The 10,387-nt window shown below is 61.3% G+C and overlaps 1 protein-coding gene across 4 annotated transcripts; it reads left to right on the top strand.

The window, feature by feature from the left end:
* Window positions 1-3,165: 3,165 nt before the first annotated feature.
* LOC102452367 (selenoprotein Pb-like) lies at window positions 3,166-10,387 on the top strand. Of its 4 annotated transcripts, none has more exons than XM_075935858.2 (7): window positions 3,166-3,278; window positions 4,275-4,326; window positions 5,824-6,054; window positions 6,368-6,580; window positions 8,303-8,438; window positions 9,199-9,310; window positions 9,403-9,506. In XM_075935858.2, the coding sequence occupies exons 3-7, from the start codon at window positions 5,846-5,848 to the stop codon at window positions 9,489-9,491; spliced, it is 759 nt and encodes a 252-aa protein (XP_075791973.2). In that variant the 5' UTR covers window positions 3,166-3,278; window positions 4,275-4,326; window positions 5,824-5,845; the 3' UTR covers window positions 9,492-9,506. The 4 variants fall into 4 exon arrangements, with proteins under 4 accessions (XP_075791973.2, XP_075791972.2, XP_006117375.4 ...); XM_075935857.2 differs by having other exon boundaries at window positions 9,400-9,506; XM_006117313.5 differs by lacking the exon at window positions 9,199-9,310 and having other exon boundaries at window positions 3,174-3,278; window positions 9,501-10,387.

Raw genomic sequence — 10,387 nt, 5'->3', positions numbered from 1 at the left:
CTGCAAGGAGATGGCTCAGGCCCCACCTTAAAGGGCTCAGGGTGCGGGGTGCTGGCTGGGGGGGGAGGGGAGCTGGGAAGGAAACAAGGCCAACTCGTTCTCCCGGGAGCCTGGAGCGCAGTCTGGGAGCCGCCTGGGCCAGCCAGGACGCGGGGACCCCGCAGGACCCTGGCAGCCCTGTGGCCTGGGGGTTGTCCCAGACCAGCTGGGTTTCGGGGTGGTAACACACTGGGGTGCCCCCGTGCGAGGGCTGGGCGCGAGGCCGGAGAGCCGGAGCGGGGGAGCCAGAGACTAGGTGTGAGCCGGGGACGTGGGATCGCAGACCCGAGAGGGGACTGCTCGGCTGTGTGCTATAGACCCCACACTGCTACCCAGTCAGGGAGATTCCCCTTTCGCCCGCAGGGTGGGTGGCTTGGGGAGCCCAAGCTGCCGTCCCCGTGGTGGCAGCGGCACTGTGGAGTGGCAAAGGGGTTGGAATGGACGGTCCAGGGAGCCATGGATGTGCTGTCCTACTCCCCTGGGGTAGGGTGGCTGGGCTGCTCAGGGCTGGAAGCAGAGAGCCAAGGGTTTGCGCCCCCCATGAGCTGGGGCCAGGGGAGCTTGTTGTAAGGGCAGCAGGTACCATAGGGAGGGGTGAGCGGCTTTATTGAGAGGGCGCCAGCCCTGCTGAGGCCCTGGCTGGAGCTAGCTGGCTACCCCTGGTCATGCTGTGCTGCTGGTGTGTGTGTGGGGGGGAACCTGCACCCCTGGGCCGGGCCCCTCAGAGCCCCGGCACCCCCGGGCTGGGCCCCTCAGAGCCCCGACGCCCCCGGGCCTGGCCCCTCAGAGCCCCCGCACCTGGCCCCTCAGAGCCCCAACACCCCTCAGAGCCCCGACACCCCTTGGGCCGGGCCCCTCAGAGCCCCAATACCCCTCAGAGCCCCCGCACCTCCGGGCCTGGCCCTTCAGAGCCCCAACACCCCTCAGAGCCCCGACACCCCCGGGCCTGGCCCCTCAGAGCCCCAACACCCCTCAGAGCCCCGACACCCCCGGGCCTGGCCCCTCAGAGCCCCAACACCCCTCAGAGCCCCGACACCCCCGGGCCTGGCCCCTCAGAGCCCCAACACCCCTCAGAGCCCCGACACCCCCGGGCCTGGCCCCTCAGAGCCCCAACACCCCTCAGAGCCCCGACACCCCCGGGCCTGGCCCCTCAGAGCCCCAACACCCCTCAGAGCCCCCGCACCCCCGGGCCTGGCCCCTCAGAGCCCCAACACCCCTCAGAGCCCCCGCGCCCCCGGGCCTGGCCCCTCAGAGTCCCCGCACCCCCGGGCCTGGCCCCTCAGAGCCCCCGCGCCTCTGGCTTTGCCGTGGCAGTTATAAAAGTAACAAACATTGGCTTGAGCCCAGGCCGGGTTTCGTCACAGAGGAAGCTCCCCCCCCCCCCCCGCCTGCGCTCAGCATGTCCCCAATGGCGCTGAGCTCTGATCCGTAACACCCCCCTCCCCGCCCCTCGCCTTGGACCCCTGCCCCTTGCCCAGGCTCTGTTTGCCTTTGCAGCCGGGCCCTTCCCCCGCTCCCGGTGGTTTTGCAGAGCCCCCTGCAATAAGCTGCTCAAATATTTGCTGAGAGGTCACCGTGTGCTTCCCTTTCCCAGCGGCCAGGCGGCAGCTTCCCCCTCTCGTCCCATGCGCCGCCATCGTTCGGTGGCCCCGGGGCGCTCCCTCGCTGAATTCCCCCGCCGGGGAGGAGCACCAGGGCCGGGTTTAAGTCAGGCTGCCTAAGGAGGCTAGTAGGGGCAGCAGCAGATCCACGTTCTAATCCTCTCTCTGGGCCACGGCTCGTGGGACAGCTCACAGCCCCCCTGCCTCAGTTTCCCTACCGGAATAGGGGAAGAGCGAGGCCCCCCGGGGGGCACTTTTAGATCCTTCTGGTGCAGATGGGGAAACAGACCTCAGAACTGTGCTGTGAGTCGTGTTGCCAGGCCTGAGTCCCCCCCCAGGCCTTCAGCCTACCTGGTCCCTAGGCAGTGCCGTCCTTCCCCTTGCACAGAATACAGTGGTGTGGGGCACCTGAAAATGTGGGGCTCACTGGGTCTTAATGTCGTCCTCTTCCTGTCCCTGTTCTGTGGCGCTGCTTCCTCCGCAGGACTGACTGAACTGGGGCCTGCGTGTTGTGTAGTCTTGCCTTCATTTTTGTATTCATGCCCATCCATGTGAAAGAAGCTATTTGCATATGTTTGCATATATATTTGCATGTCTATGCAACCACACTTAAGTTGAGGCCCTTGGCATGGGCTGGGAGTATCACTGCGGCCCCCGGGGCTTCCAAAGTTGCGCAGCCCTGGTGTTAAGCCGACAGGACCTTAGTTTAGCGTTTGCTTTAAAATAGTTCATTAGCGTGTTGCGGGAGGTTATAAAATCACACCTCTACAAAATCGTCTTCCCCCTCTCCCCGCTGCCATCGGGTACAGGGGCACCCGTTCAACAGCACTGCGGAGGGCCCCGTCGAACCTACGGACGGCCCTGTCACTGGGCCGGGGCTTCTCCTAGCCAGCTGGTCTCCTCCCTGCTAGTAGCGTCTTCCCCAGCGGGCAGGCGTGTGTCTGAGCATGGCTGGGCCAAACCCGCGCCCACGCCTTAGCAGCGCTCCAGTTTTCCTGCACCGGGCCTGAGGGCAGAGATCCCTGTCGTGCAGCCTGGCCAGGCAGACCATGCCAGCCATGCCCAGCAAAGTGCCAACAGACCTCTTTTTCCCCAGCCTGGGCGAGAGCCGAGCCCGGTACAAGCTGCATCCAGGGATCCTGTCCCCCACCACCGCTGAGCGAACCACAGCAGCTGTTTAAGGGGGAGGCGGTGTCCCGCTGATGCGTTGGGCTGTCTTGTGTGTTACCCGGGACACCCCTACCCCCGGACGGGCCAGCTGGTCCCCTCTCAGCCCGGGGGGTATTTAATTAGCAGCCTTTAAAGCGGGATTTTTTTTTTCCCAGCTGCGCAGCTGGGAGGGGCTCTATGCCAGAGGAGCTGGCTCTGACTGCCAGGCCCAGCTGCTGGGGGCGCCTGGGAGGGACCCTGGAGTGAACATGGAGGGGGCTGGTAGCTGGCACCAGTAAAGGCCCTGCCTGGCTTGCGGCTCCCTTCGGGGTGGGGCGGCTCTGCAGCCAGCCCCAGCCCCCTGCCTCTCTCCTGGGCGGAGCCGGGGAGGAGATAAAAGGAGGCCGGGGCTGGGGCAGCGGGGAGGAGAGCGCAGGGTGAGCCCCGGCCACTGCGGCACCGGACTGCGGCCAGAAGGCAGAGTATCTGGTCTGTTTCCGTGCGGGGGGCTGAGGGGCCAGGCAGCTCTGAGGACGCGGGGGTGGGGGGCCTGCTCCGGGAGGTGCACTGAGTTCTGCTGGGATGAGGCAGGGGCGGCGCGGGACAGGCCGTGGCTGGGGGGCCGTGGGGCCGGGGAAGGGTTTGGGGCATCGCGAGGCCAGCAGGGAATTGGTACAAAAGGGACGTTCGTACAAGTGGTCTCTGGTCTCAGGCCAGTGTCGGGGGGGTCACATCAGCCAAGGCTGGGGTGACTAACGGGCTCTGCATTCAGTGTGTTTGCACAGTGCAGCAGCACAGCACACACCACACCCGCACAACACATTTACCCATACACAAACACGCACAACACACGCGTATGTACAGCACACACAACACTCACACAACGCATGTACCCACACAAAACACACATGCATACTCAGGGCACACACACCACACGCACACAACACATTTACCCACATGCACCCACAAAACACACACATGTATACACAACACACACGTACACACACCCCACACATACACATACACCACAGCACACCCACCCACAACACATACACCACAACACCCACACACCACAACACCCACACACACACACACTTCTAGTAACTGTCAGACAATAATGTGCTGCGGATGCACCTGCGTCTGGGGACTGGTGCTCCCGGTTGTGGCCGGCTGGCTGCGTGAAATCGCAGCCGACTCAGTCCGCTAACAGTAGCTGCCCACATTCACTGGCATGAAGGGCTGACGGGGAGGATGACGGGGCAGCTTTACACACCAGGGGCCGGGCGCACGCTCGGGAGGAGCTGTGTGCGGGAAATGGTCATTACTGGGTTAAAGGCCTTGGGACGAGCCCGTCCGCTCTGGGCTGGCGTCCCAGGGGCCGGGAAGGACAATTTGCTCGGAACGGCTTTGTGTACCTTGCGCTTCCTGCATGCTGTGACTTTCCACGGCATTACTGGCATTCGTTCATTTGCTTCCATTTCACAGGTGGGAAACTGAGGCACGACGGCCTGTCATTGGCACCCTAACGTGACAACAGGTAAGCCAAGAGATCTACCCAAGGTCACATAACAAGTCACTGGCAGGATTTGGAGCAAACTCCAGGAATCCTGATGTCAAGGTCCCTGATCTAACCACTAGACCGCACTCGCCTTCTGGAGATTGGACTAGAAGCCAAGAGTCCTGTTGCCATGGGCGAGCCATTCGAACACTGCCCTGCATTCAAGCAGTGCATTGGACAGCCTCCCGTTTGCATTGCGCCCCTGAAAGTCAAAGCAGCTCTGTGCTGCCAGGCAAACGTTGCCAAAACCACCTCGTGCTTTTAGCTGGTGCACACAGGGACAGTCTTGCCACTATAATAGACAATGGCGGCGCGTTTGTGCCAATGGGCTCAGCTGAGCCTTCACAACAACATCGACAGTGCGAGCAGGGGGCCTGGCCCTGGGTCAATCGGGTTTTGTTTGGAAATGGAAACTTTCTCTCCACCCCTGAACAACTGTGTATGGGGTGAGGGAAGAAAGGGGTTGATAATCTGTGGATCTCTAGGTCTCCGGCAGGATCCCCAGAGAACAGATTGGCTGCGTCTAGATTGGCATGATTTTCCACAAATGCTTTTAACGGAGAAGTTTTTCCGTTAAAAGCATTTGCGGAAAAGAGCATCTAGATTGGCACAGACGCTTTTGCGCAAAAGCACTTTTTGCGGAAAAGCGTCCGTGCCAATCTAGACGCGGTTTTGCGCAAGAAAGCCTCGATTGCCATTTTCGCCATCGGGGCTTTTTTGCGCAAAACAGTTTTTAGCTCAAAATACATTTGCGCAAGAGGGCTTTTTCCTGAACGGGAGCAGCATAGTGTTTGTGCAAGAACACTGACAATCTTATATGAGATCGTCAGTGTTCTTGCGCAAATTCAAGCGGCCAGTGTAGACGGCTGGCAAGTTTTTCCGTGGCTGGTAGCCAGAGTGTTTCTTTATGATACCTGCACGTTAACTTGTGGGACTCCCTGCCAGTGGATTTTATATAGTCAAGTAACTTGCTAATATATTTTTTAAAACATCAGGGTCCTTTAAAGATAGATTACACCTCACTGACATCAGCTGGGTTACAAGCGACTGGGACTATCAGCCCAAAGAGGGCTGATACAACAAGGGCCTCTCTGTGGAGTTGGTGTTGACTTCAATGCCCTGGCCTGGCATGAGAGGGTGTTGCGCTGCTGGAGAGGCTGTATTTTGGCTGAGAATTAATGTAGAGATTCCCCAGCAGTCCCTAAGAGGAGGATTGTTTGCCTGAGGGGCCAAGCCGACGGGGAATTAGACTCTTCTCTTTCCTCTGGCGGTGGAATTCTCCCCTTCTGCTGAGGGGCACTGCTGTGGATCACAGGGGCTGTGTTCCACCCCAGAGGTGGCTGCATTTCAGAGTGCGTGTCTGAGCTACCCTGGAGCTCTGCTGGGGGAAACACGGCTGCATGTGTCTCAGCTGCGGCCCTTCTGCTTGTGCAAGAGCGACGCCCCCCCATCTCTAACACGCCTCTTGCTCCCCAGGCTTGGGAGCGGGCCGGCGAGGATGGGGCTTGCTGCCCTAGCCATGGCCACCCTGCTGGGCCTGGTGGTGGCCACGCCGGAGGACGTGGCCGAGAACAAGACCCGGATCTGCCAGCCGGCTCCACAGTGGGAGATCAACGGGACGGCCCCGATGAAAGGGGAGCTGGGGCGGGTGACGGTGGTGGCGCTGCTGAAAGCCAGCTGACAGTTCTGTCTGAAGCAAGCCCACAGGTGAGCCGGGGCGGGGCGGGGCCGGGCACTGCACAGAGGCGCCGGGAGGGCAGGAGACGGAGCTAGCCCGGCCCCAGGGGAGTGGGAGCAAACAGCGCGAATTATACCTGACCCCTTTGCTGGCAGACGCTATGGGGAGGCCCGGGGACCCCTTTCGTTCCCTGGGGCAGCAATGCGGGGCAATGCCATGTCCTTCCTCTCTGGTGCATGTGCTGGAGGTGCCAGGTGGGGCGGGGGGGGGGGGGGTTGTGCCACAGAGCATTAGCAAGAGGCAGACCCCGTGGCCCTGTTCCTCACCCTCATCCCCCCCCAGCCTCGGTGGCTTGCGGGCGAAGCTGTCCCGGGACGGGCTGACGGACATCAGCTACATGATCGTGAACGAGAAGGCGGCGCTCTCCAGGGCCATGTACTGGCAGCTGAAGCGCCAGGCCCCGAAGGGCGTCCCCGTTTACCAGCAGGAGCTCCTGGAGCCGGACGTCTGGCAGATCCTGGACGGGGATAAAGACGACTTCCTCATCTATGACCGGTGAGCGCCTAGGACCCGGCCGCCCCTCCTCAGGGCCCCACCCCCTCGAGGGCTTATCCCAGGTCCTGAGCAAGGCAGAGCTGTACAGAGCACATCCTGCCAGGGCGCTCCAGGGACCTGGCTAAACCCTCCAACCAGCCAGGGCGAGAGCCGGGCTGGGGGGAGAATGTAGCACAGGGACACCCACAGGGAAGGAGCCGTCAGGATTCCTGGGCTCTATTCCTGACGGGCAGAGGGGAGTGTGGCCTAGTGGTTATTGGCCTGGGAGCCAGGATTCCGGGGTTCGGTTTGCAGCTTCGCCGCTCGCGTGCTGAGTGCCGGTGAGTTCACCGCTCTGCCCCTCAGCCCCCCCTCGCTGCGGGGGACGGGCGGTTAGCTGGTGCCAGGGAAGTGTGCCGGGATGCTGGACAGAACTAGAGCAAGGCCAAGCGGGGGTGATGTCTTATCCCTCTGCTCGCGCGACAGCCGCTGCGCCGACATGGCCACGTACCCGCTGGCCGGGGGTCGAACCCGCCCGTGGGCACCAGCCCCGGCTGCTTGCCCTGCTTCTGAGAAACCAGGCCGGAGCCGGCCGCGCCCTCCACGGCGAACGCCCGGGGGGAGGGGCTCGTTATTGGCCCTCCCCTGTGTCTGTGCCCGTCCCTCTCCCCGCAAGGGCCTCCTTTTCCCGGCTGCTCCCCTGCCCAGCTCGGCCACAGGGCTGTGGGTTGTGCAACCTGCTCCCGCGGCCGCCGCGTTGTCCCAGCTTGCCGCTATCGCCTGCCCCGTGGACTCTGGCCAGTGGAGGGGCCGGCGGGGCAGCGGGGGGGTGCTAATCACACAGCAGAGTCAGCAGCCTGCCCTGGGCTATGCTGCAAGGCCGCTGGAGGGGCTGGCAGCTGCCCGGAAAACAGAGGGAAGGATTCAGCCTTCGAAGGTCGCAAGCCTTGGGGAGAGGATTTGGGGGGGCTCCCCCGTGCCACATCTTTGCGATGTCCCCGATGCACCCTGGAGCTGCCAGTCCCCACGGGTCTCTGGAGCCGGCCTCTGCTTCTCCTCCCGTCAGACCTTTCCCTGAGTCGCCGAGGGGGGGCCAGGTCCGCAGCCCCCAGCGCAGTGCTCCCTGCCAGCTGAGCGCCTGGGCGGCCCACTGAGTAGCAGAGCCCCCGCAGCCTCCTACTGGTGGTGCACATCTGGGAATGCCCTGGTGCGCAGAACACACCTTATTCTGCACATGGAGGGAAAATATTAGAAGGAACATTGCCCCAGCTGCCCTTGTACCCCAAAGGGCTTGGCAGTCCTCTAGCTCAGTGGTGGGGGGCCCTTGCGTGCTTCAGAAGAGTGTTAGCAATACTCCCTCCCCTCCCTCTGTTCCTTCCACCCAGCGCCCCTCCCCACACCCCACCTGTGACCCCAGCCTGCACGGCCACAGGTTCTATTCCCAGCCCTGCCACTGGTCTGCTGGCTGGGCTGACCTTGGGTGAGTCACTTCTCTCGCTTTGTGCCTCAGTTTCCCCATCTGTACGCAGGGATGCCGAGGCTGCTCTCCTTTGCAACCTGCGGAGAGAGGTGTGAATTTCCCAGTGTGGTTTGGAGCGGGGGGGAGAAGGGGGCAGGAGATGTAGGGAAAGGCCTGTAGGAATAAGAGCCAAGCTGAGTTTCTGCCCTGTGCGTCTTTCTGAGCCACAAGGCTCACCCTGGGCCGCCAGCCTCCGTAGCTTATCCCCAGACTTCGCTCTGCAGGTGCGGCCGGCTGGCTTTCCACATCCCTCTGCCCTACAGCTTCCTGCACTTACGCTACGTCGAGTCGGCCGTGCGCGTCACTCACGCCAAGGACTTCTGCGGCAACTGCTCCTTCTACTCCAACAGCACCCAGGAGGTAAGGAACCACTCCCAGGGCAGGCGGGTTGGAGGCCTCATCTGCCCCATCCCGAACCATGGTCGCTATGCTGCACCCCAGAGACCTCAGGGCAGCAGCAGGAAGATAGCACAGGCACTGGCTAATGCAGTAGATGAAACTCTCCACTCTTGGTTGGCAGTATAGGGTTTATGAGAAGGACATAAGACCGGCCGTATTGGGTCAGACCAATGGTCCATCTAGCCCAGTGTCCTGTCTTCAGGCTGGCGCCTGAGGCTTCAGAGAGAATGAACAGGACAGGGCAGTTTTCAGGTGACTCATCCCATCATCCACTCACAGCATCCGGCAGTCAGAGACGAGGGACACGCAGAGCACAGGGCTGTGTCCGGGCCCATCCTGGCTAATAGCCGTTGATGGACCTAATCTACATGAATGTATCTAGTTCTTTTTTGAACCCTGTTAAAGTCTTCACCAAATCCTCTGGCAAGGAGTTCCACAGGTTGACTGTGCTGTGGGAAGAAATACTTCCTTTCATTTGCTTTAAACCTGCTGCCTATTAATAATTAGTCAAAATTAGTCATTTCTTTTCTAAATTCAGCCATCCCAACTTTTTTTAATCTCTCCTCATATGGAAGCTCCTCTATATCTTGCCTCCTTTTGTGCCCCTTCTCTGCACTTTTTCCAATTCTTTTTTTAAGATGGAGTCACCAGAACTTCACACAGTATTCCATGCCATGGATTTACATAATGGCATTAAGATATTTGCTGTCTTATTATCTAGGCCTTTCCTAATAGTTTTCAACGTTCTGTTGGCTTTTTTGACCGCCGCTGCATGCTGAGCAGAGGTTTTCAGAGAGCTAGCCACAATGACTCCAAGATCTATCTCTGGCGTGGTAAGAGCTAATTTAGTCCCCATCAGAGACTCTCCACTCCCTGTTGACAGTATAGGGCATATGATACCACTCTGACTGACTGTATCCAGTAGGGGGCGGTGGTGACAAGAACTCCATGCCAAGTCATTCCAGTGCAGAGTACACGCATGTCTGTCTGTGTAACACACCCGCCCTGATATGACCTTCCCAGGCAAACAGCACGGCAGAGCCACATAAAAATGTCACGCAGCTTCCCGAGGTGGAAGAGACGCTGTCTTCTCATGACAGCGCCGCCCATCGCCCTCACGACCACGGAGCCGGTATCCACAGCCATCCGTGGACCACCACCTCTGCCCACAGCCACCACCGAGACCGTCGCCAGGCCCGTCACCAGGGGCAGCAGCCTGAGGTGCCCCCGCGCCAGGAGGAAGAGGAAGGGGAGGTGCCATAAAGGGGACAACCGGAGGGCTCGGCACATGTTCCCCATAGCAGGGTGGCTGGTCTCGTTCACCAGCATGGGTCTCTGTCTCCCAGGCACCTCCCATGCACAGCCCCCCTGCGCAGCGCCCCCCAGAGGTGGCCCATGGTGTGGCGCTGCCCCAGCCCAAGGAAGCCCCTTTGAAAGTGCCGCTGCAAATGCCGCCCGAGCCCCTTTGGCGCGAGACACGGCCCCACGAGGCCCCCGCTCCCAGCCCCTCCTCTCCACGCCCGTCCTTCTACTGTCTGAAGAGAAGACCCCCCCCACATGGAGGCGCCGCGGCTGCCCGGCCCGGGACTGATTCGGACCCTGCCCTCCACCGATCCCGCCTGCCTGCGCTCAATGAAGCCCGTGGCGCAAACCGGCCTCCCGGTCACCACAGGCCGACGCTGCGCAGAAAAGCGGGTTGGGGGAGCGGGAGTCAGAGCCGGCCTGTGCCGGGGGGCGAGGGGCTGTGGGAAAGTGCTGGGGGGGCGGGTCCTGTAACCCAGGGCCCCTGTCTGGTCCCCCCACCTTGCTGCTGCTGCCCAGGCTGTCGCTGAGGGGAGGGCGTGGGGCCGGTGTGTGTGTAAAGAGCGGTCGCGCAGAACAACCCTACAAATAAAGGTCTCTAGTGTGAA

Source organism: Pelodiscus sinensis, chromosome 9 (assembly GCF_052426305.1).
Source record: "Pelodiscus sinensis isolate ZL-2025 chromosome 9, ASM5242630v1, whole genome shotgun sequence".
Lineage (NCBI taxonomy): Eukaryota > Metazoa > Chordata > Testudines > Trionychidae > Pelodiscus > Pelodiscus sinensis.
Note: the sequence above shows the minus strand (reverse complement) of the source record. Positions and strands in the feature narration are given on the sequence as shown.